This window comes from Zophobas morio, unplaced genomic scaffold (assembly GCF_036711695.1).
Source record: "Zophobas morio isolate AGI-343-1 ecotype UQ-CSIRO unplaced genomic scaffold, CSIRO_AGI_Zmor_V1 ptg000023l, whole genome shotgun sequence".
Lineage (NCBI taxonomy): Eukaryota > Metazoa > Arthropoda > Insecta > Coleoptera > Tenebrionidae > Zophobas > Zophobas morio.
This window is the reverse complement of record NW_026972128.1, coordinates 158413-185331: the sequence shown is the minus strand read 5'-3', so window position 1 is coordinate 185331 and position 26919 is coordinate 158413. Positions and strand designations below refer to the sequence as shown.

The following is a 26919-nucleotide window of genomic DNA, read 5'->3' as shown; positions in this document are numbered from 1 at the left end:
TCTCTCTAGGTACCTTGGCGTTGTTTTTGATATTATCTTTAGACGAGTATAACCCCCCTTGTACCTAGGTTCCTTTATACACGCCATTGGACATATTTGTCCTTGTCGCCACTTTCGAGGAGACCTTTACTTTTCCACATCTCATTCATTATTTCACACAGTCTTTCAATCAAATCATCCGTTCTAAACATCCATACATCATTTACCAATCCATTCCTCCCTGGTCTTTTCCCTCTTTTCGGCCCTCCAACTTGTTTCCATATTTTTTCCACTGTAATGTTCGGCCATTCTTTCTCTCTCAGCATTCTCGGTTTAACTCTTTTGCGCTACAATACTCTCATTTCCACTCATTAGTTTCATGAAATGGTACTTCCATTGTATTATTAGCATTTCTTCACTGATCATGTTTTTGTTCTTCCTTATTTTGGTTCTTGCTCTGATTTTATGGCTTTTATTTTATTTCTTCTTTCGGAATCTCTTCTTTTTTTTCTTCACACCGACCTGTTATTATTTCTTGCTGGACAGTACTCTTCTTTTTTATCTTTCCCTTTTTACACCTTCGTAAACATTTTCTTTCTTATGTTTTTAAATCTCTGCATCTATTAACCAGCCATTTGTTTTTCTTTTCTGATTTCTTCGTTATAAATCCTTTTCTTACTGCTGCTTTTTCAGTTGCTGTTTTTAATTCTTCTATTTTATTTTAGCTTACTTCTTTTGAATTCAATTTCCAACATCTTTTATAATGCTCAGTTCCCTTCTCCTTTTTATCTACTTCCTTATTTGTGACTCCGACTTTTCTACTTCTATCCCTCAATTTTACTTCTTATAGCATGTGGTCGGAATCAATTCTTTCTCCTAATTTAAATGTTTCGGCTTCTTCATCTGCTACTCGGTTACATATACAGGTAAATTCTTTATCTTCATCCCCTCCTTCACCCCATTCAAGACTTTACCAAACTCTTTCTTCAATTAATTTCCATAGAAATTTTCTGTCTTTATTTAATATTTTATCTTTGGATTTTTCTGCGCGTTCTCCGCTATATTCCCTGCTTTTGTTGCCTATTTTGGCGTTAAAACCATCTCCTATCAGAAGAAATTCTTCGTTAGACTCTTCAATTTTTTTTTCAATTTTTTTCTTCAAATTTTTTGTAATTTCAATGCAATACAATATGCAAATTCTTTTTTTCTTTTATCTGATATCAACTTTCTTTCCACTATGCGTTCTACTTCTATTACCCGCTCTTCGATTTGTTTTATATCTTTTGTCACCTCTGTTATGGATCCCCCACTTGCTTCACCCTCAACTTTTCCTTTTTCCTTGTTCAATTTATTCCCCTTACTCTTTAGTATCCATGTTTCTGTTAATCACACAAAATCAAAATTTTATCTACTCATTAAATAAATTCTGTTTATTTTTCTTAATAATGCAATATTTCAAACAAGCAATTTTAAACCCCATTTGTCCTCCCCGCTTTTCTTTTCCATTCCCTCTCTATTTTTTTTTATAATTACCACTCCTTCTCTTTATGCTTCCTTGCTCAGTTAATTCCAACTCTCTTTGTAAAATTTTTCATCCAAATTTCCCTGTCTTCATTCCATGCCTCAACTTTCCGTTTCTTACATTCTATACCTGTTGTGTATCTTTTTTTTTCTTTCTTACTCTCTAACTTCTTTCTGAATTTTTGGCTCTTCTACTGTCCAATTGTTTTCAGTTGCTTAATATTTTCTTTAATTTTAGATAAATTTCCAACATACTTCTGGAAATTACTACCTTCAAACAACTTCCCGTATTTATATAAAACCTAGTCATAATATTAGCTTTGTTAAGTAAATCATCTATGCAACCAACTTTTATACTTAACAATCTTTTCTCAAACCAAAATTGTTAAAATTACTGTTAAAAGATGTCACTGGATGTGCGTGAGTCCAAATGTTACGTTGAATGTGTGAGTCACTTCGGCCTCAAAAGCTACGGCGAGGCCGAAACTTCCAATTTGAGCCCAAAAGTATATATACGTGAGAGAATTTGAGGTCGAAAGTTATCATTAACATATATATTATTTGGTATTACATGTTTCGAAATACTAACATTGCACTACATCTCTTGTGAAGAACATGCAAGGCCTAATATCCTTATATAATAATAATAATAATAATAATAATATTAATAATTAATTTGTAAGTCTTGTATTAATAATTTATATAGAAAATATATGTACAATTGGTTTCATTAAAAAAACAAAAATAGGACAAGATAATTTATATCATGAAATACCGACGATTACTGACAGTCACGTTCACATATGGCAAAAGTGTCAATTGGATTAATTGAATGTCATTGGGAAAATGACGTTTATATTAGTGCCACTGTCCCGCTTTTCATGAAACCAATTGTGTGTATTCAAAAATTGCAACACACAAATGACACTAATACTAGAATTTTTTAAATGCCAATGCCCGTGATAAAAAGTTTGGACCTACGCCACTGGACAAATGATGTCCATGTCTATGCTGCGGACATTTTCGAGCTAGAATCATCAATGAAAATCATCATTTCTCACCTTGAGACAAAAGTATTCAATACAATATATCCTAAACAATAGCGTATTGTAAAGGTATTGTGGTCCTTCCCTTGATTTAAAATATAATTCAATTTTAATAATGGTGAGCATGTTAAGAATGCTCGGATTTTTACCTATGAAATGTTACCCCGGCCTCTTTTCTATCCGAGCGGCTATTACACTTGTAGGCTGCACAAAACACCATAGTTTCTACAATATTTAAAGTTCTAATTCACAAGTCTTCACTATAAAAATACACAAAATATAACAAGGAACCAATGAGTTTGTTGGGCACCAACTAAATGGTGGACGCTCAAGTTCGGCACACTTTCTCAGCGCATGTTTGAATGGGAGTGCGCTATCCTCTCTCTTTCGTTATCTAAGGTCGTGCCAACGTAATTTTAACCAAATCGATCGATTTTGATCCGTATTGCGGCGGGTATTGTTGATTTAGTGTTGGTAACGGATTGACGGCATCCGTGATGTATACGCATTGCTTCCTGATCCTGATTATTGCTTATATTTTGATGTGTTTTTGTCGCTGCATGCAGAGGCGTGCTGTTTTTTAAACAGTTTAAAGCCTATCTGTGATGATTTGAGTACCATGTAAAAACATACTTATAAAAGCAAATATTCACAATGATCTACGATTTATTCACGAAACCTTTTGCCCACCAACATTAAATATTTTGACTCGGAAAATTTGAAACTCAATAGGCCCAATTCCGAATCAAACCCGTTAAAATTTAAAGGTTGTTAAAAAATAAGCAGCCAATCAGATTTACGGATTTAAATCGTTACTATGGAAATTTGCAATTTAACACCTTTTAAATTTAAGAACTTTGATTCAGAATTGCCCCTAATGACGCTCTTGATTCTTTAATGGAAGATCTTAACCAAATGAAATCTGTTCCAGGAGAATTTGGAAAGGGTTTAATAACAAAAGTTGATGCTATAGTGAACAGAAATCCCGATTTGAAGGTATTATATCAATTATACGAAGACAATCCAAGCCAAGTGCACTCAGATACGTCGATTTATTACCACATTTTACTTTCGCGCTTATAACAAGTTGTGACGTTGAACAATTATTTTCAGCATTTAAAGACTTTTTGACATCCAAAAGAACGAGCTTTACGCCAGAGAATCTCGAGAAAACGGTGTTTGTTAATTTAAATTCGCACTTTAGTACTCGCAGCGCTGTACCGGTCCGCCGTCAATGGAAGCGATGACGTTTCACTCCGACAGTGCCCTGCCCTAATAATAACACAGTAGAACAGTGTTTTTGTTACATATATTTTCTCAACATGGTCGGAAAGGTAATTTTGTGCTGAACAACTCTTAAAAGAGATAATATACCCATGTCGCCAAAAAAAAAAATTCAAATTTTTATGTTCGTCCGGTGAACAATTAGAAAAAATGAAGTGAATTCTAATTTTACATAGAAAAACGCGCAAGAAGCACTAAAAAAATATTCCACAAATTTCTGTTGACAGATATTTAATTACGTCTACGAATATTTAAGCGGTCTAGAATATGTAGAAGGATCTAACTCTTTATAAAAGCTTCATGTATTCGGAAAGAATGAACACTTGGGTATTTCTCTTAAATCTTTATTCGACTTTCTTGATTTCTCGATGAAAAGATTATCAGCAAAGAAATTTAAATGAGACATAATTTGTGGAACGTTTGTTTCCTAAAAATTCACTGATCACTAAGCTAAATGATTCCCAAGTGAATTTTTCCGTATCATTCAAATAAGCGTAGAAGCCCAACAGTATACACCATTTATAGGACAACACACTGTATAATACCTACATAGTAAAATGCAGTTAACAAAATAAGAATTAATTAATTATATAATTGTGAGAATATAATTCATGAATCACATGACCCCACTTCTTCCAATAGAATTTGTTCATGCCCTTAGTTACATGTCTATCACAGCGATAATAATTTTATTGCCTTATTGTGGTCTGTTGCTACCTAAATTTAAAAACTGTCAAATTGACAAATTTTAAAATTTCGTAAATTTTTTTGTCTTTTATGGCTTGCCAACGTTGGGGGCAAGCTCAAAACGACGAAATCAATTCTATTATCAAAAAATGTGTTCATTTATTATATTCTCATGTTGAATATAACTCGTGATATGATTAATAATCGAAGATATGGCTCGTGAAACCGAAGCAGCACATTCAACTCGTGCTTCGCACTCGTTGAATCTGCAGCTCGGTTTCACTCGAAATATTATCGATAATAATCATATCACTTGTTATATTATTATAACTGAGAATATAATTCATGAATCACATGTCCCCATTTCTTCCAATAGAATTTGTCCATGCCCTTAGTTACATGTCTATCACAGCGATAATAATTTTATTGCCTTATTGTGGTCTGTTGCTACCTAAATTTAAAAACTGTCAAATTGACAAATTTTAAAATTTCGTAAATTTTTTTGTCTTTTATGGCTTTCCAATGTTGGGGGCAAGCTCAAAACGACGAAATCAATTCTATTATCAAAAAATGTGTTCATTTATTATATTCTCATGTTGAATATAACTCGTGATATCTAATACTATTAAACGAGCAAAGTTTGTATATATATATGTAATGGGTTTCTCGAAAACGGCTCTAACGATTTCGATGAAATTTACAGGTTAGGGGTTTTTTGGGTCAAGAAATCGATTGATCATAGTTTTAACTTCTGAAAATTACAGCTTCATGCATTTTCAGCAATTTTCAGGCAGTGAATTATATTTGTTGCTAGGCAACATCAGATGACACTACACGAACACGAGATTGTTTTATATGAGAAGTTTGGGTGACAGTCTGACAGTACGTTTGACGTACCTTTTTATCTTCAATTGTACGTACCGAAACATACTCTACTGTATAGAGGACGTTGAAATTCACCTCCTGAGGTGAGAAAATTTACCAAAAACTAAACAGTGAGCGGATAAAAGGCACACGAAAGTGTGTTGAATTGAGATTATTTTGTCAAGCATTCATTTCAGAGGTTCCACGGTCAGTGTCAACATGTGATCGTTTTCGGGGATGGGACCGTGCTATTTGAGTTTTTGGGCTCAACGTTTCGCACACTTTCGTAAATGGCATCTTCGGGAGCAGGGTTGAGATTGAGAAATTAGGAATAACACAAAAGAGCACGTTAACTCAATATGTTAACCACACCAGAGGCGAAACTCTTCTGGCAGTAAGAATGTGGTTGTGACCTTTTTCTAGAGTCGAGAGAGAGAACTACGAAAAAAAAAGAACGACAAAGAGAAAACTTGGGTAACAAATGAGATGTCAAACAATAATTCCAGTTTTCTGTTCTTTAATCTCTACATGTCACTTATCAGTGTTTAAAACAAAGACTGCTTATGAAATTTCTTTTTTAATGTGTATTTTTAAGTAGCGCGTGTACTTCAAAATGCATACTATACGCATATTTATCTGTCCTAATCTGATCTAATACTACCAAACGAGCCGAGTGAAACTCGGTCAACCAGATATTGATTAATAATCGAAGATATGGCTCGTGAAACCGAAGCAGCACATTCAACTCGTGCTTCGCACTCGTTGAATCTGCAGCTCGGTTTCACTCGAAATATTATCGATAATAATCATATCACTTGTTATATTATAACTGAAACAACTTCATGATGAGTGAAACACAAACATACAAAAGAATCTACAGTTTATGTGCAATATCAACTTTAACTGGAACTATCTACCTGTGAACAATCTCCAAAATAAAAAATGTTTTTGACGACTTAGGCATAATGTCTTATTAGATAGTTATTCATCACATAATAACCTTTCAGAATACATTTTCAGAATGCTTGTAACAAGAATTTTTTTCTAAAATTGTTCTATTGTGTAATATACTCTTATCACATGTTTAGGTGAGACATCTCACTCTCGGGAAGTAAAATGTGAAAAATATTACAAAAAGGGAAGCTAAAAAGTAGTAGTAGTTCCCAAAATCCCAAAGACTAAATACATTGTTGTCGAGTTAATTTTTTAAGACAATCTATTTTTATACAACATTTTGTGCCTTTCCATATGTCCTTTTTACTTCCCGAGCGTAAGCAAAGGAAGTATTGTAATCGAGTCCGTCGGCCGACTCTCTACTTTTACGTTTTCTCGATCTTTCATGACCCCTAGAAGACGAAGAAATAGGTCTCCCATTTCCGTCTGTCTGTCCGTCTGTCCGTCTGTCCGTCTGTCCGTCTGTCCGTCCGTCTGTCCGTCCGTCTGTCTGTCCGTCTGCCGTCCCGGATTTTTATTAGACAGATAATCTCCGAAAGTACTCGACCGATTGTTGTGAAATTTTGTACTTATATTAAGAATATCATGTAGATGGTAAAACGCTAACCAAAATTTGTCTAATCATCCCCACCACTAATGCGATGACGTCACTTCAAAATTGTACATAGTAAATGGGTTTTCAATTGTATAAAATAACATAGTCCTACACATGTGGTTTACAACTCTGAATCGACTTTTCACCCGAAACGTCCAGATTTTTGGAAAAAAAATCAAAATTATAAAACAACATTTTGAAATTTAATTTTTAATCTGCTAACCAGAATGCTTTGAAATGTTGCAGTTGCTTTAAGGCTATAAAGAGCACCATAAATCTTTAGTCAAAAAATATTTGCTTATCCCCTCCAAAAACTTGATGACGTCAGCTCAAAAGTTTGTGGAATAAATCATATCTAAAATGTACAAAATATGATGAGTCTGTACTTGTGATCTATCACTCCATTCATATTTTTTGGATTTGCATATACAGGGTGATTGAAGAAAATAAATGAAAGCGTAAATTTATTTTACTGATTTACTCAGGAACTACAAAACCGAATGCTTCGAAATCTTGAAGATATTTTAAAATTATCATAAGCATGGTAAATTTTTGATCAAAACGTATTTGGTCGTCCCCCCTAAAAAATTTATGATGTCACCACAAAATTTTGCTGAAAAAATCCTATCTAAAATGTGCAAAATATGGTGAGTCTCTTCTTGTGATTTATCATTCCATTCAAATTTTTTCGATTTGCATATACAGGGTGACTCAAAAAAATTAATGAATGCGTAAATTTATTTTATTGATTTAATCAGGAACTACAAAACCGAATGCTTTGAAATCTTGCAGATGTTTTAAGGTTATAAAGAGCATAATAAATTTTTAGTCAAAATATATTTGGTTATCTTCTACAAAAAACTGATGACGTCAGCTCAAAAGTTTGCCGAATAAATCGTATCTAAAATGTACAAAATATGATGAGTCTGTACTTGTGATTTATCATTCCAATCATATTTTTGGATTTGCATATGCAGGGTGACTCAAAAAAATTAATGAAGGCGTGAATTTATTTTATCGATTTAATCAGGAATTAGAAAACTTTGAAAGCTTGGGAATATTTTAAAGTTATTATAAGCATGGTAAACTTTTGTTCAAAATGTATTTGCTCATCCCTCCTAAAAAAATTGATGACGTCACCCTTAAATTTTGCTGAATAAATCCTATCTAAAATGCAAAAAATATGATGAGTTTGTACTTGTGATTTATCATTCCATTCATATTTTTTAGATTTTCTTAAGAGGTGGTTCAAAAAAATTAATGAAGTCAATTTATTTTATTGATTAAATTAAAGGCAACATTTATTATTAGTATTACACCCCAACCAACCCAATTTGGTAGACAAAAAATTTGTTAAAGGAAAAACTCGGTTGAAACATAAGGGTAGCATGCTTATTTACATCGACTTTAACATTACAGACCTGCATTTGTTTTATGCGCTCACTTGGTTCCGCGAATGTGAAATAGACATGTTTATAATCAACCAATTGTGAATTTCACCGTCAAGAATTAAAATAAAACCCAATGTTTTATATAATAAGCGGAAGTCGAAGCAATAAAACCGATGGTCGTTTTGTTTACAGTTTCTCTGTTTAACTCTCACGTATGGTGTTACGCCTGTCATCTTAAATTAAGAATGTTTATACATACACGATTTTCAGTTGCCTCTGATACGTTATACGTGAGTAAATTGTTTCGTTATTTTATTGATTATTACAAATCAATATTCAAAACGACCCAATTCATTTTCCCGAAAATTTGAGAATATAATAGTTTTATTCTTAGTATTACACTACATCTATCCCAACTGATATACGTGTCCTTGCAAAAATGTTGATGACATCATCGCAATTTTTTTTTAAATTCCCACTACAAAAATGTAATGAGAAAAAAAAACACAATAGTCATGCAGTCGTCAAGTTTCCGACAGCGAGGGAAGTACTGTCTAAACTCTTTAGACCAATTTTTTGATTACGTAACTGACACATTTTTTTAAATAATCACTGTTTCAAAACTTCTTATTTCACCATTGGATTGTTACTTTTGTTTGCTGCATATTCTAATTATACATAAAATACACCACTAAAAAGATTTATTGTGTTTAAATACGTCAAATTTTATTTAGATATGCTCTAGAGGAAACAGAACATGAATTAACATATGAACTTTATTAATCACAAATTGTTTTTTATAGCTTGTAGTAGAACATTTTTGTCTCCACATAATGCGTCATGATCATCATCATTCACAGCCCACATCATAACTCCACCTAAATTTCGACTTTTCGCATACTGGACCTAGAATGAAATGAAATTCAGTTACTTTTTACATTTTACAAGTTCTCCAATGAGAAGATGTTCTACTGACAGGGTGACGGGAGAATTACTCATTTAGTCCAAACACTGTAAAAAAATTCTTTGACCCTTGTCTAATACACTCAATATGAAAAATCTGAAAAACTAACTATATCTATAATGTGTTGTATTTAAAAATACAGTTTTCGTATGTCTGTTAAACTGCCTCATAGAATTTTTCTATAGTCCATGTGTAATCTTCTGTCACCACTCCGTTGGGACCCCTTTGATATTCCAACATATTAATTTCTAATGATTCATGTATAGAAATATAAACTACTTAATAAGAACTTTGTTATGTTAAAATTGATAAGTTTCCTATCTACGAAAACCTACCTTTAGTCCTATTGATTCAGCGTTGTCGTAACCTATCCATTGTTCCTCTGAATATTTGTATGGCACTTGCTGTTCTTCATCCCAATCATCTGTCCAACCATCACTTAATGGACATATCTTAAAAAAATCATAGTGTCATCTACATATCGAACTGATTTTCATACCTCGTTATATGAAGTGTAATCTTCTTGTGCACCTTTAGCAGGTGATCCAACAACATGTTGACTAGAATCCACCAATTGAAAAATGTGTCCATAGAATCCAAGACCTAAAATAAGTTTAGTAGGATCAGCACCACTATTTAACCAATTGTTAATTGCAGCGTCGCAGTTTGCATTATTTTTCTCCCAATCCGTATCTGTAGAAGAAGCATACAGAGGAGAGTTTTCTCCAGTCTTTGTATCATCAGCAAATCCATGAAAATCGTACGTCATCACATTAAGAGTATCTACAATTCTATCAAAACATGTACACATCTTCAAAATCAAAAATTAGGTTTTTTTACTTCGAGAGTTCACCGACATTGTAACTATCAGGGTCTGGATCAGAAGACACTGCAACTGTGATAATACCCCCTCCATTGTCATCGAGAGCTTTACGAATAACAGAAACCATATCAACTAGGTTTTCCTACAAAAATGAGAAATGAAATTGTTTGCTTGATGAAAGGCTATGAGTTACTTTATCATCCGCCGTTCCCCCATTTTTGCCCGGATAAACCCAGTCAATGTCAATACCATCCAATCCATAATTTTCCATATAGTGAACAAGAGTAGTGGCCAAATTTGCCTTTTTGTGATCATCGGCAGCTACATGTGAAAAAGCAATTGAATCTTCGATCCAACCTCCTACAGTTATCAACAGCTTGACATCTGGGTTCTTGGACTTAAGAACGCCGAACTTTTCCAAAACGGATTCTGTCATTTGTTAATTTTACAGAAATATATATACACATTAATTAAGAAAGATGTTTTTACCATCACCTCCTCCAGAATCGAAACGAAAATTGCCATCTTCATTGAGCCTCAAGAAGGCAAAGTTAACGTGGGTACAGATACTGATATCAATATCATCTGGTGCGAAAACATCTTCCCTGGTCCAGCTTTTGTAATAACAAATCACTTTATCTGCTCAACAAAAAAGAGTTGGAGAAGTGTTAACGAGATAGTAATATTTTTACCTGTCGCAGTTGATGCAGACTTTAGAGAAAATATTGAGATAAGCAAAACTGTGCAGATTTTTGAAATCATTGTGAACTAAGAAGCTTAACGAAGCACTGTGATAACATTTCTACTGTGTTGTTGTACTTATAGGAGAAATTATCCTGGTAATGATATTGAAAAAAAAAAAGTAATATCAGGTGATAATTTTTTACGATAGCGGTTTACTTAACAGCAATTGTGCTGTTTTTTGTTAATATTTTGTTAATTATACTCAACGGTGAACAGTTTTGTAAAAAACTACATGAAAAAACGTAACAATGTGATCTGATAAATGGTTAACATAAAAGTTTTAATCGCAAAATGTTATCTGAGATACGTAATTAAAAATTTAAAAATATTCTGTAAAAAATTTGTTAAATGACTTTATTAGCACCAACACTAAGTGGTGAATTAGAATATGCTAAAATATTGAAAAAAAAAACGTTAAATTTTGAAGGGCTATATCTTCTACATTTGGACACAAAAATAATTTTTTGAATAATTTTTTTTTTCTGTTCCATAAACACACGTCAACCGCGTGCCATAGAGTTGGTAGACCATTTTTTCAGCACCCTGTATATAATTATGATAGTAAATATCAGACTGTAATGAAATTGTATGGCTGGCTGCGTTTAGAATAAATTTTTCAGGTGAAGAACGTGTTGTGAATACCTGTATTTTTGTATGTTTACATAAATATGTGCACTTGTACTAACACAACTAGTGCGAATAACTGAATTTTGAATGCTCTGGAAGGATTAACTGTGATGATTCCATAATTATTGGAAAACTTCCATTAGATTTACTACTTATTACAGATTTTATAGTTGTCAAGTTTGGTATTATAACAACCATTACAGTTATTAACATCGTCTGCATTATGTACTGTAATATGTAGATGTCGTCTAGTGTGTCTAATTGTGGACCAGAATATCTTTTAATCAAGCCGTTTTTAAAAATTTGAGGAAAGGTCTTTCCCAGACACGTGAATTTTATAACATCAACATCGATGTAAGAGAAGGGTTAAACAATGTTTCGAAAATTTATATCCCTTTAAGCTGGTTTGCTACGTGCAAGTCTGATGAGATTATTCATACATTGTTGTTAAATATAATGCAATTCAACATTGTTTCAATTCTTAACTAATTTTTCAGGAACTTAAATATTAATTAATAATCTATTTAATCGTTTAAAATAATGATTGTTTTGATTAAAATATTGTAAGTGACAGTAATTAGTTTTCCTTTTATATAACTTGCAATGATCAAGTGATATTATAATGGCGTTACTATGGTAAATTTTCAAACGATGTTAAATTTTTGATGGAATACTCCAACTTCCCAAATTTTCTAATTTTCCTCTGTTGTGCAGTTCCTGATAAGTATATTGATGCAAAAAAAAATAATGACTTAATTTATTTTATTGATTAAATCAAAAACTGCAAAACCGAATAACTTAAAATCTTGCAGACGTTTTTTGAAATTATTGCAGACATCTCTTTACCCCCCCACCTCAAAAAATTGATAACGTCTCATGTCATAATTTTGCCGAAAAAATACTATCTAAGTTGTGCAAATTATGATGAGTCCATACTTGTGATTTATCATTGCATTAACATTTTTGTACATTTGGATAAATAAATTGATTTATTTTATTTAAATAAATCAAGAATAACCCACACCAGTGACAGTGTTCAACCATCAAGGCAAAAATCGAGTCACCGAAATATAAGTTAGTATGGGGTAGACACCTTGAGATGGGAATCTCTATGGCCAGTGTTAGAAAAAACGCACTGCACAATTTATGCATAAATAAAAGTTAATTACCTGAAAAGTTTTCGATATTCCCGTTGCTAATGTGTTTTTCAAACTGAATGCACATTTTGACGACGTTCCACGTTAATGAAAGTCGCCATGTTTAGTCAAAATTCACTCTTACAACGATCCCATTCGTTTTCTAAGCTGCTTTACAGACAGCTCAGTCATTTGCCACTCCAATGCTCATTTTTAGATTAAATGGTCACAAAACGCGTAGATGTTCAATTTGTGTCCAGGGAGAGACAATGTTTCCAAGTAGGTACTCAGTACATAGAGTAGATGCTCAGGTATATAAGAGTAATCCTGAAGTAGGTACCTCGTACTTCGTATCTACTCAGTTTTATTCATACCACCCAATGTCTCCCTTCAATGTTTGCTAAGGTTGATTATAAGCACCACGCTGATCAACTTCCGTATCCGAATTAGCCATGAAATAAATCATTGCGGTTTGCACCTGAGGTAGTTCGTCGCACATTTGATTGACTTCGTGGATCCATGTCAGCTTGTCGTCTTCTCGGCATTGTAATTCAGTCAATAAAATCTGTGAATTTTGTCTTGCGAATTTTAAAATATTGAAAACTTCAAATTAAATCCTCGAATAACGGTAAAGTTTGAGGTTTTGTCGAAACCAACAAAGTGAATAGAATGGCATATCAAAAATTACTAACACACTTTCGCAATGTGCAACGAAATTCACTTTAACCAAGACTTTTCTTAAAATAAACGACGTTTTTTTCTACGGAAAAACAAAGAACGATTTGAAATGCAATATACTTTTCACAGTCGCACGGAAGAAATAGCTTTGTATGATACGTCAGTTAGACGACATGTCCGTCAGGAACGCCAACTATTGAAATGAATTCGAAGTGGCGATTTCCATACAAAATTTTTTGAATTTTTTTAATTTTTAGCTGTTCTTTTAAGTTTTCCCTTTTTTTTTATTTATAAACCATCCCCGTAATATAAAAAATTCTTCAAATCGGTCCAGCCGTTTTTGAGTTTTATCGAGACTAACAGGAACACCACTTCCGGGCGTTCCACTGATTTAAGTCTTGCAGGCAGGTAGTCAGCTGCACAAAGAGCTGTCGCCTACATTTTGTTTGCAGTATCGTTTCTCATGCTTATTTTGCTTTTTTTATCGTTCAATAAAAGTACACAACTCACTTCTGAAATTATTTCATTTGGGAACCATCAAACATGCATAGATTCATGTCGTCCGTCACATTAACATTTGGATTTTCGTATATCGTTAAGTTAAATTTCAAGTTAATATCACGTACTCTACTTGCCCATTTTATGAACTCATGAAACCTCTGTAATAACTTAATGGAAATCCAAAATACACCATGACCTTTAAAGTAGGTTGCTCGGTTCCATCGGTCGTCTCACTGACAGATGATGGTACCCATAGACATATGAGGTTGTTTCCAGCTGTTCGAATTAAACGTTGTTTTTGATTTTATTCTTGCCATATACATACATAGCGTGCGAATAAGCTCACAATAAGACAAGCATTTCATTTGCAACTTTCTTTATTTGTAAAACACACAAACCAAATGGACTATAATTTTATTCTCTTAAATTGTCTTAGTAGATATTCCGCAAAGGATGACTGGCCACGACCTAAGAAACCAACTGATGAACTTCAGCAGATCGTTTACGATCATTGTCTAGAACACACGTCCCAGAACAAATATGGAACCATTAAAGAAAACATAAGAAAACTTGTCGATTGCTCACTCCTTCATATGGGGGAAATGACAAATATTCCATTACTCCCAAAACACCTGAAAGACTAGGCAGCTAGACAAGTAAACACGTGGCTTAAGAATGAATTACACGGCCAATACGAATGTCACGAATACAAACAATATCGATTGATAATAGACGCAAACGAAGAAAAAACATAGCACCAATCGATTCCAAAAATATAGGCGTAACCATGACGAACACAATTTGGAGTGCAGGTTTACACCAATTCGTGCAACTCAAGCACAACATTGAGTTCACTTAACAAAAGGTTCACCAATAACCATATTTTGAACCTCAGCTACATTAATTTGTACAAGCACGTAAATATATATGGAATGACTAGTATCCTCAATTCTGAAACTGAACAGAACCTATTTTTCAAGATATACCACATCGATTTCGCTAAAATTGCAACTTATAAAGCGAAACAGTTCTGCGAGTCTCCTGGAATCGTAGTGAAGAATGATGACAGGGCTGACCAGACAGCTGTGGAAATCTTCTCCTTTATTGACGATAGCAGAGTGCATTAATTGTATGCGAGTCGGAAGAAGCTCTAATGGCTGTCGAAGAGAATCTACTGCTGTTGGAAGACGACCAATTTAGGATTCGGCTTCATTGTTGTGAAGGACACAGTGACGTAACGAAAGAAATGTTCAAAGTTGGCGATGTGATTTTGGTTGCAAACATGGCAGGCAGAAAAACAAATGTTAAAATTAACAGAGTCGGAAAAGAAAAGAGCGTTCTGCGTGTCATCGTCGGATTTCTTCCGTGTAGTTTAAGAGTCGAAGGTCAGACGGTTGAACGCATCTCGCGCCAAAGTCACAATGGAACGGTCTAACATTGTGATTAGAACAAAAGAAGCTGAAGACTTTGACTTTAGTGAAGACGTTAGTTTTTACAAAATCAAGTGTGCTACTGAGGTTGAAAGGGCATTGCAAAGAATTTTGGGAAGAACTAAATTTTAAGGATGCTTTGCACGCTTTGTTTGTTGATTTATACAGACAGAAGATGCAATTTACTGCTTCGTAAAACTACGAATATATACGTAGGGGTCTCAAAGAATTTTGGGCTTTTTCACTGAGACAAAAAAAATTTTGGAGCGAATAATTTTACAAGCAAGTCAGATGTAGAATTTGACTTGTTTAAGTAGAGGGCCAAGACTATTATCGATGGAGAGATCAATCACAACCCTTATTGTCAAGGTAGGGCAGGTTACTACTTGGAACAAGACAACTTGAAGAAGCACGAAATTTGTCGAACGTACCGTAAAAATCATCAATAATATAAACATCCCAAATATTGAAAAACTGTTTAAATATCAACTTTTTATATATCAAAAGCCTTTAAGACTTACCTATCAGTTGGTTAAGTCGTCTCTTGAAACAACAAGAAGTCATATAGAAAGAGAAGTAGAATATATATTAGAGGTTTAATGGAAAGGCTATAAAATTGACGATCATTTTACTCCCAGAGGAAGACGACAACTGTTTTCTTAAAGCTTCTTAAAGTCGAGGCCAGGGCTTCCCAAACTGTCCGTCGCGACGCCCTGGGGCGTCGCGGCATTGTCCCAGGGGCGACGCGTGTCGATGCGACCACACTTGCGGTCATTAAGCGAACACCTTGAAAAATATTTTCCTGATAATCTGGAGCAATATGACTGGGTTAGAAACCCTTTCAAGTCGCCCACATCATCGACACTTTCAACAGAGTAAGAAGAAGAACTAATGAAATTGTTCTGTGATTCCAGCCTAAAGCTTCAATAAAAGGACAAACTGAATTTTGGAGCTCAGTTTCTCATGAATATCATTGAAGGGAGACATTGGGTGGTATGAATAAAACTGAGTAGATACGAAGTACGAGGTACCTACTTCAGGATTACTCTTATATAGCTGAGGATCTACTCTATGTACTGAGTACCTACTTGGAAACATTGTATCTCCCTGGATACAAATTGAACATCTACGCATTTTGTGACCATTTAATCTAAAAATGAGCATTGGAGTGGCAAATGACTGAGCTGTCTGTAAAGCAGCTTAGAAAACGAGTGGGATCGTTGTAAGAGTGAATTTTGACTAAACATGGCGACTTTCATTAACGTGGAACGTCGTCAAAATGTGCATTCAGTTTGAAAAACACATTAGCAACGGGAATATCGAAAACTTTTCAGGTAATTAACTTTTATTTATGCATAAATTGTGCAGTGCGTTTTTTCTAACACTGGCCATAGAGATTCCCATCTCAAGGTGTCTACCCCATACTAACTTATATTTCGGTGACTCGATTTTTGCCTTGATGGTTGAACACTGTCACTGGTGTGGGTTATTCTTGATTTATTTAAATAAAATAAATCAATTTATTTATCCAAATGTACAAAAATGTTAATGCAATGATAAATCACAAGTATGGACTCATCATAATTTGCACAACTTAGATAGTATTTTTTCGGCAAAATTATGACATGAGACGTTATCAATTTTTTGAGGTGGGGGGGTAAAGAGATGTCTGCAATAATTTCAAAAAACGTCTGCAAGATTTTAAGTTATTCGGTTTTGCAGTTTTTGATTTAATCAATAAAATAAATTAAGTCATTATTTTTTTTTGCATCAATATACTTATCAGGAACTGCACAACAGAGGAAAATTAGAAAATTTGGGAAGTTGGAGTATTCCATCAAAAATTTAACATCGTTTGAAAATTTACCATAGTAACGCCATTATAATATCACTTGATCATTGCAAGTTATATAAAAGGAAAACTAATTACTGTCACTTACAATATTTTAATCAAAACAATCATTATTTTAAACGATTAAATAGATTATTAATTAATATTTAAGTTCCTGAAAAATTAGTTAAGAATTGAAACAATGTTGAATTGCATTATATTTAACAACAATGTATGAATAATCTCATCAGACTTGCACGTAGCAAACCAGCTTAAAGGGATATAAATTTTCGAAACATTGTTTAACCCTTCTCTTACATCGATGTTGATGTTATAAAATTCACGTGTCTGGGAAAGACCTTTCCTCAAATTTTTAAAAACGGCTTGATTAAAAAGATATTCTGGTCCACAATTAGACACACTAGACGACATCTACATATTACAGTACATAATGCAGACGATGTTAATAACTGTAATGGTTGTTATAATACCAAACTTGACAACTATAAAAGCTGTAATAAGTAGTAAATCTAATGGAAGTTTTCCAATAATTATGGAATCATCACAGTTAATCCTTCCAGAGCATTAAAAATTCAGTTATTCTCACTAGTTGTGTTAGTACAAGTGCACATATTTATGTAAACATACAAAAATACAGGTATTCACAACACGTTCTTCACCTGAAAAATTTATTCTAAACGCAGCCAGCCATACAATTTCATTACAGTCTGATATTTACTATCATAATTATATACAGGGTGCTGAAAAAATGGCCTACCAACTCTATGGCACGCTGTTGACGTGTGTTTATGGAACAGAAAAAAAAAATTAATTAAAAAATTCTTTTTGTGTCCAAATGTAGAAGATATAGCCCTTCAAAATTTAACGTTTTTTTTTCAATATTTTAGCATATTCTATTTCACCACTTAGTGTTGGTGCTAATAAAGTCATTTAACAAATTTTTTACAGAATATTTTTAAATTTTTACTTCCCGAGCGTAAGCAAAGGAAGTATTGTAATCGAGTCCGTCGGCCGACTCTCTACTTTTACGTTTTCTCGATCTTTCATGACCCCTAGAAGACGAAGAAATAGGTCTCCCATTTCCGTCTGTCTGTCCGTCTGTCCGTCTGTCCGTCTGTCCGTCTGTCCGTCTGTCCGTCTGTACGTCTGTCCGTCTGTCCGTCTGTCCGTCCGTCTGTCCGTCCGTCTGTCCGTCCGTCTGTCCGTCTGCCGTCTCGGATTTTTATTAGACAGATAATCTCCGAAAGTACTCGACCGATTGTTGTGAAATTTTGTACTTATATTAAGAATATCATGTAGATGGTAAAACGCTAACCAAAATTTGTCAAATCATCCCCACCACTAATGCGATGACGTCACTTCAAAATTGTACATAGTAAATGGGTTTTCAATTGTATAAAATAACATAGTCCTACACATGTAGTTTACAACTCTGAATCGACTTTTCACCCGAAACGTCCAGATTTTTGGAAAAAAAATCAAAATTATAAAACAACATTTTGAAATTTAATTTTTAATCTGCTAACCAGAATGCTTTGAAATGTTGCAGATGTTTTAAGGCTATAAAGAGCATCATAAATCTTTAATCAAAAAATATTTGCTTATCCCCTCCAAAAACTTGATGACGTCAGCTCAAAAGTTTGTGGAATAAATCATATCTAAAATGTACAAAATATGATGAGTCTGTACTTGTGATCTATCACTCCATTCATATTTTTTGGATTTGCATATACAGGGTGACTCAAAAAAATTAATGAATGCGTAAATATATTTTATTGACTTAATCAGGAACTACAAAACCGAATGCTCTGAAATCTTGCAGATGTTTTAAGGTCATAAAGAGCATAATAAATGTTTAGTCAAAATATATTTGCTTATCCCCTCCAAAAACTTGATGACGTCAGCTCGAAAGTTTGCCGAATAAATCATATCTAAAATGTACAAAATATGATGAGCCTGTATTTGTCATTTATCACTCCATTCATATTTTTTGGATTTACATATACAGAGTGACTCAAAAAAATTAATGAATGCGTAAATATATTTTATTGATTTAATCAGGAACTACAAAACGGAATGCTCTGACATCTTGCAGATGCTTTAAGGTTATAAAGAGCATAATAAATGTTTAGTCAAAATATATTTGCTTATCCCCTCCAAAAACTTGATGACGTCAGCTCGAAAATTTGCCGAATAAATCATATCTAAAATGTACAAAATATGATGAGTCTGTACTTGTGATCTATCACTCCATTCATATTTTTTCGATTTGCATATACAGGGTGACTCAAAAAAATTAATGAATGCGTAAATTTATTTTATTGATTTAATCAGGAACTACAAAACCGAATGTTTTGAAATCTTGCAGATGTTGTAAGGTTATAAAGAGCATAATAAATTTTTAGTCAAAATATATTTGGTTATCTTCTACAAAAAACTGATGACGTCAGCTCAAAAGTTTGCCGAATAAATCGTATCTAAAATGTACAAAATATGATGAGTCTGTACTTGTAATTTATCATTCCATTCATATTTTTGGATTTGCATATGCAGGGTGACTCAAAAAAATTAATGAAGGCGTGAATTTATTTTATCGATTTAATCAGGAATTACAAAACCGAATGCTTTGAAATCTTGGGAATATTTTAAAGTTATTATAAGCATGGTAAACTTTTGTTCAAAATGTATTTGTTCATCCCTCCTAAAAAAATTGATGACGTCACCCTTAAATTTTGCTGAATAAATCCTATCTAAAATGCAAAAAATATGATGAGTTTGTACTTGTGATTTATCATTCCATTCATATTTTTTAGATTTTCTTAAGAGGTGGTTCAAAAAAATTAATGAAGTCAATTTATTTTATTGATTAAATTAAAGGCAACACTTATTATTAGTATTACACCCCAACCAACCCAATTTGGTAGACACAAAATTTGTTAAAGGAAAAACTCGGTTGAAACATAAGGGTAGAACGCTTATTTACATCGACTTTAACATTACAGACCTGCATTTGTTTTATGCGTTCACTTGGTTCCGCGAATGTGAAATAGACATGTTTATAATCAACCAATTGTGAATTTCACCGTCAAGAATTAAAATAAAACCCAACGTTTTATATAATATGCGGAAGTCGAAGCAATAAAACCGATGGTCGTTTTGTTTACAGTTTCTCTGTTTGACTCTCACGTATGCTGTTACGCTTGTCATCTTAAATTAAGAATGTTTATACATAAACGATTTTCAGTTGCCCCTCATATTACTAGACAGCGGATTTCTGTCGGGCTACGTCACGATTATAGGGGGGGACGTGCTGGATTCCATAAATATAATTAACGATTTATTAATCAAACGGCTAAGTAAATGAGAACGGGAATTAACAGCAGAGTGCAACGAAACAACGTTATTCTAATCTCAAATAAACGAAGTGCAGTCCGCAACTGCAATGAATTCGCATCCCATGCGAGCCGTACCGAGTTTGGCCTTGCCTAGCCCGACAGAAATCCGCTCTCTAGATATTACACACCGGCGCCGTATACGTGAGTAACTTGTTTCGTTATTTTATTGATTATAAGAAATCAATATTCAAAACGACCCAATTCATTTTCCCGAAAATTTGGGAACACAATAATTTTATTCTTAGTATTACACTACATCTATCCCAACTGATATACGTGTCCTTGCAAAAATGTTGATGACGTCATCACAATTTTTTTTTAAATTCCCACTACAAAAATGTAATGAGAAAAAAAAACATAATAGGCATGCAGTCGTCAAGTTTCCGACAGCGAGGGAAGTACTGTCTAAACTCTTTAGACCAATTTTTAATTACGTATCTCAGATAACATTTTGCGATTAAATTTAAAACTTTTATGTTAACTATTTATCAGATCACATTGTTACGTTTTTTCATGTAGTTTTTTACAAAACTGTTCACCGTTGAGTATAATTAACAAAATATTAACAAAAAACAGCACAATTGCTTTTAAGTAAACCGCTATCGTAAAAAATTATCACCTGATATTACTTTTTTTTTCAATATCATTACCAGGATAATTTCTCCTATAAGTACAACAACACAGTAGAAATGTTATCACAGTGCTTCGTTAAGCTTTTTAGTTCACAATGATTACAAAAATCTGCACAGTTTTGCTTATCTTAATATTTTCTCTAAAGTCTGCATCAACTGCGACAGGTAAAAATATTACTATCTCGTTAACACTTCTCCAACTCTTTTTTGTTGAGCAGATAAAGTGATTTGTTATTACAAAAGCTGGACCAGGGAAGATGTTTTCACACCAGATGATATTGATATCAGTATCTGTACCCACGTTAACTTTGCCTTCTTGAGGCTCAATGAAGATGGCAATTTTCGTTTCGATTCTGGAGGAGGTGATGGTAAAAACATCTTTCTTAATTAATGTGTATATATATTTCTGTAAAATTAACAAATGACAGAATCCGTTTTGGAAAAGTTCGGCGTTCTTAAGTCCAAGAACCCAGATGTCAAGCTGTTGATAACTGTAGGAGGTTGGATCGAAGATTCAATTGCTTTTTCACATGTAGCTGCCGATGATCACAAAAAGGCAAATTTGGCCACTACTCTTGTTCACTATATGGAAAATTATGGATTGGATGGTATTGACATTGACTGGGTTTATCCGGGCAAAAATGGGGGAACGGCGGATGATAAAGTAACTCATAGCCTTTCATCAAGCAAACAATTTCATTTCTCATTTTTGTAGGAAAACCTAGTTGATATGGTTTCTGTTATTCGTAAAGCTCTCGATGACAATGGAGGGGGTATTATCACAGTTGCAGTGTCTTCTGATCCAGACCCTGATAGTTACAATGTCGGTGAACTCTCGAAGTAAAAAAACCTAATTTTTGATTTTGAAGATGTGTACATGTTTTGATAGAATTGTAGATACTCTTAATGTGATGACGTACGATTTTCATGGATTTGCTGATGATACAAAGACTGGAGAAAACTCTCCTCTGTATGCTTCTTCTACAGATACGGATTGGGAGAAAAATAATGCAAACTGCGACGCTGCAATTAACAATTGGTTAAATAGTGGTGCTGATCCTACTAAACTTATTTTAGGTCTTGGATTCTATGGACACATTTTTCAATTGGTGGATTCTAGTCAACATGTTGTTGGATCACCTGCTAAAGGTGCACAAGAAGATTACACTTCATATAACGAGGTATGAAAATCAGTTCGATATGTAGATGACACTATGATTTTTTTAAGATATGTCCATTAAGTGATGGTTGGACAGATGATTGGGATGAAGAACAGCAAGTGCCATACAAATATTCAGAGGAACAATGGATAGGTTACGACAACGCTGAATCAATAGGACTAAAGGTAGGTTTTCGTAGATAGGAAACTTATCAATTTTAACATAACAAAGTTCTTATTAAGTAGTTTATATTTCTATACATGAATCATTAGAAATTAATATGTTGGAATATCAAAGGGGTCCCAACGGAGTGGTGACAGAAGATTACACATGGACTATAGAAAAATTCTATGAGGCAGTTTAACAGACATACGAAAACTGTATTTTTAAATACAACACATTATAGATATAGTTAGTTTTTCAGATTTTTCATATTGAGTGTATTAGACAAGGGTCAAAGAATTTTTTTACAGTGTTTGGACTAAATGAGTAATTCTCCCGTTACCCTGTCAGTAGAACATCTTCTCATTGGAGAACTTGTAAAATGTAAAAAGTAACTGAATTTCATTTCATTCTAGGTCCAGTATGCGAAAAGTCGAAATTTAGGTGGAGTTATGATGTGGGCTGTGAATGATGATGATCATGACGCATTATGTGGAGACAAAAATGTTCTACTACAAGCTATAAAAAACAATTTGTGATTAATAAAGCTCATATGTTAATTCATGTTCTGTTTCCTCTAGAGCATATCTAAATAAAATTTGACGTATTTAAACACAATAAATCTTTTTAGTGGTGTATTTTATGTATAATTAGAATATGCAGCAAACAAAAATAACAATCCAATGGCGAAATAAGAAGTTTTGAAACAGTGATTATTTAAAAAAATGTGTCAGTTACGTGATCAAAAAAGGACATATGGAAAGGCACAAAATGTTGTATAAAAATAGATTGTCTTAAAAAATTAACTCGACAACAATGTATTTAGTCTTTGGGATTGTGGGAACTACTACTACTTTTTAGCTTCCTTTTTTGTAATATTTTTCACATTTTACTTCCCGAGAGTGAGATGTCTCACCTAAAAATGTGATAAGAGTATATTACACAATAGAACAATTTTAAAAAAAATTCTTGTTACAAGCATTCTGAAAATGTATTCTGAAAGGTTATTATGTGATGAATAACTATCTAATAGGACATTATGCCTAAGTCGTCAAAAAAATTTTTTTTTGGAGATTGTTCATAGGTAGATAGTTCCAGTTAAAGTTGGTATTGCACATAAACTGTAGATTATTTTGTATGTTTGTGTTTCACTCATCATTAACTTGTTTCACAATTATATAATTAATTAATTCTTATTTTGTTAATTGCATTAAACTATTGTGGTCACCTACATTTAAAATTTCAAATTTGGCGCTACAACTAGATGGCAGCAGGGAGGAGGAAGCAGTACGGGACACGACGGTATCTAAACAGAATTTTAATAAAACCGCTCGTTCGAAGATTAAAAATTAGTTTTACTAAAAACCGACTACAATTTCAGGTGTGGGATGAACAACCTTAACATCGGAATGACCAATGTCCGATTTGTGTTTGTGAAGTGCTGATTCATGGAATAGTCACACGGATAAATGGTAGAAGAGTCAAGCACGTGGGAAATGTGAGGTTATGTCAACTCATCACGTTTTTCATAAAAGGAGAAGATGGCAAGAACCCTCCAAGAAGTGGAGTTGTGTGACGACGCTATTAAGAATGGTCCTTATGCATCGAAGGAAGCTGTGTCAATGGACGGGTTTCCCTTTTGAGATCGCATCAGATGACTTCAATGAGAAAGTGGATGAGGTAGTGCAGAATTTTACGATCGCAGAACTTTGTGGAGTCGGCCTTCTACTGGGGTTGAATTGTGCAGGTACTCACTAAGAAGTGGCCGAGAGAATTTGTTCAGTGTTGACTGATTTTGATCTGTTTACACAAGAAAGAGTTGTTCAAGAACCAGAGAGTGAAGACGAGGACGACGAAGATGATCCGGTAGACAATGATGATGGTCGAGCAGGCGCGGCAGAGGTCCCTACGTTCACCATGTCTTTCAGAGACATCGAAGATTCCGTACGCACTTTTAGTGGTGATGACAATTATGCAATCGAGACTTGGGTCGCAGACTTTGAAGACATCGCTAAACTTATGAAGTGGTCGGAATTGCAACGACTAGTTTTTGCGAAGAAATCATTAACTGGGCTTGCTAAGTTATTTATCCAAAGTCAGAGGAATTTGGGTACATGGAAGGACTTGAAACGCAGGTTATTGAGTGAATTTTCCAAGAAGGTGAGCACTGCTGAACTGCATCGCATGCTGAATAATAGAAAAATGAAAAAAGAAGAATCTCTCCAGGAATACTTGTTGAAGATGCGTGAACTCGCTTCAAAGGGTCAAATTGAAGAGGAGTCAGTAATCGAATATGTCATTCAAGGTATCAACGATGATCCTGAACACAAATTTTTGTTGTATGAAGCTAAAACTTATGTCGACTTAAAGAAAAAAATTGAAGTTTATGAGAAGATTAGAAAGACCCGTACACCTTCGACTCAATCTGTTGGTCAACGTTTCCGAAAGCATAACAAAACAAAGGAACTTATTCTCCGGGGTCTGTAGGAGCGAAGGGCAGTAGTAAACCCCCTCCAAATCAGAACATAATTAGAAGATGCTATAATTGTAATGGTGTGGGCCATTTGGCCTCAAATTGTCCAATTCCGGTGAGGGAAAAAGGTTCCTGTTACAATTGCGGTTCAAAGGAATATCAGAAGAGGAATTGTCCAGGGAAGAAAAACGAAGACAACACCACCAATGTGATATCAACCGAGACACAAGATCCCTATATGGTAAACGTTAAGATTAATGTTAAAGATGATTGTCAAACCGAATGTAGCTATAATTTGAATTCATTAATCGATACAGGTAGCCCAATTTCAGTTGTAAAAGTTCGGTATGTCACCGAAAATAATTTCAATGAAAGTCTAAATCCAAATTTAAATTTCGTGGGTGTGAATGGATCGAAGCTTGATATTTTGGGTATTTTTAACACGGAAGTATTTGTTAATGAAACTGTTTTACCCATAAAATTCTATGTAGTTCCTAATAGCACCATGTCCTTTAACGCTATATTAGGTAGAGATTTTCTCAATACCAAGGGTTTCACGTTTACGTTAGATCATTTAAAAATTATTTCAAACGAATTTGAGAAAGTAAATAACTTCGACGAAATTTTACATGTCGATTTTAAGGTAGGTGAAGAAATAAAAAGTAACAAAGAAGTACAGATCAATCCTTGTTTAGATTATGATAAAAAAGTGGAAGTTTTGGAAGTGTATGATAATTTTTATTTATGTAATGACTCGCCAAAGATTGATTGTAATTACGAAATGAACATTTGTGTTAAGAATAATCAACCAATCTCTTTTAGACCACGGCGTTTATCCTTTTCTGAAAAAGAAAAATTACAAAACATGTTAGATGATCTATTAGAACGAGGCATTATTAGACCTAGTAGCTCTGATTACTGTAGTCCAATTGTACTGGTAAGAAAAAAGACAGGTGATTTAAGGCTTTGCGTTGATTATCGCGAATTAAACAAAATTACTATTAAAGACAACTTTCCTACTCCTTTGATAGAAGACAGTCTGGATCGACTTCGAAACAAAAGATATTTTACGACCCTTGATCTTAAGGATGGTTTCCATCATGTTCGTGTAGCAGAATCGTCGATTAAATTTACTAGTTTTATCACACCTTTAGGGCAATTTGAATATCTTAGAATGCCTTTTGGGTTAACTAATGCCCCAAGAGTTTTTAACAGATTTATTAATTTAGTTTTCAATAAATTAATTCGAGCAAACAAAATTATTTTGTACTTAGACGACATTCTAATAGCGACCAACAGTTACGAAGAACATTTAGATATTTTGAAAGAAGTATTTGGTGCAGCCTCCCAACACAATTTGCTTTTTCGAATTGATAAATGTGCTTTTCTTATGTTTGAAATTTCTTATTTAGGATATCTAGTAAACAATGATGGCATCAGACCTGATCCGAAAAATGTCGAAGCAATTTTGCAGTATCCAATTCCTACAAATGCTAAGGAAGTTCATAGGTTTGTTGGTATTGCTAGTTATTTTCGAAAATTTATAAATGGGTTTTCCGTCCTTACAAAACCTTTATATGACTTGTTAAAAAAGAATGTTGAGTTTCGGTTTGGTGAAAATGAACTTGAATCCTTTGAACAAGTAAAAAATCAATTAGCTTCTTATCCTCTTTTAGCTGTGTATGATCCGCATACCCAAACAGAGTTGCACTGCGATGCATGCACATCTGGGTTTGGAGCTATTTTACTTCAAAAACAGTCGTCGGGAAAGTTTCATCCTGTTTTTTATTTCAGTCGTAGGACGACCGAAACCGAATCTAAATATCACAGCTTTGAATTGGAATGTTTAGCCGCTATTTATGCTATTAAACGATTTCATATATATCTCTTCGGTATACATTTTACGATTGTCACAGACTGTGATAGTTTTAGGCTTACTCTGAATAAAAAAGATATTAATGTTCGAATTTCTAGGTGGGCACTATTCTTACAAAATTATGACTACGAATTGCAACATCGTC

The 26919-nt window shown here is 33.7% G+C and overlaps 2 protein-coding genes across 2 annotated transcripts; one reads left to right on the top strand and one right to left on the bottom strand.

The window, feature by feature from the left end:
• Nucleotides 1-9079: 9079 nt before the first annotated feature.
• Nucleotides 9080-10888, bottom strand: LOC135134355 (acidic mammalian chitinase-like). The gene is made up of 7 exons (XM_064063005.1): nt 10801-10888; nt 10598-10747; nt 10302-10537; nt 10126-10250; nt 9785-10076; nt 9621-9737; nt 9080-9227 (listed from the first exon to the last, which is right to left on the bottom strand). Exons 1-7 carry the CDS (start codon nt 10868-10870, stop codon nt 9105-9107), a joined length of 1113 nt encoding a protein of 370 aa, XP_063919075.1. The 5' UTR covers nt 10871-10888; the 3' UTR covers nt 9080-9104.
• Nucleotides 10889-21176: 10288 nt separating this feature from the next.
• Nucleotides 21177-22989, top strand: LOC135134346 (acidic mammalian chitinase-like). Its single transcript, XM_064062992.1, has 7 exons — nt 21177-21268; nt 21322-21471; nt 21532-21767; nt 21819-21943; nt 21993-22284; nt 22332-22448; nt 22842-22989. Exons 1-7 carry the CDS (start codon nt 21199-21201, stop codon nt 22962-22964), a joined length of 1113 nt encoding a protein of 370 aa, XP_063919062.1. The 5' UTR covers nt 21177-21198; the 3' UTR covers nt 22965-22989.
• The last annotated feature ends 3930 nt before the right edge of the window (nt 22990-26919 follow it).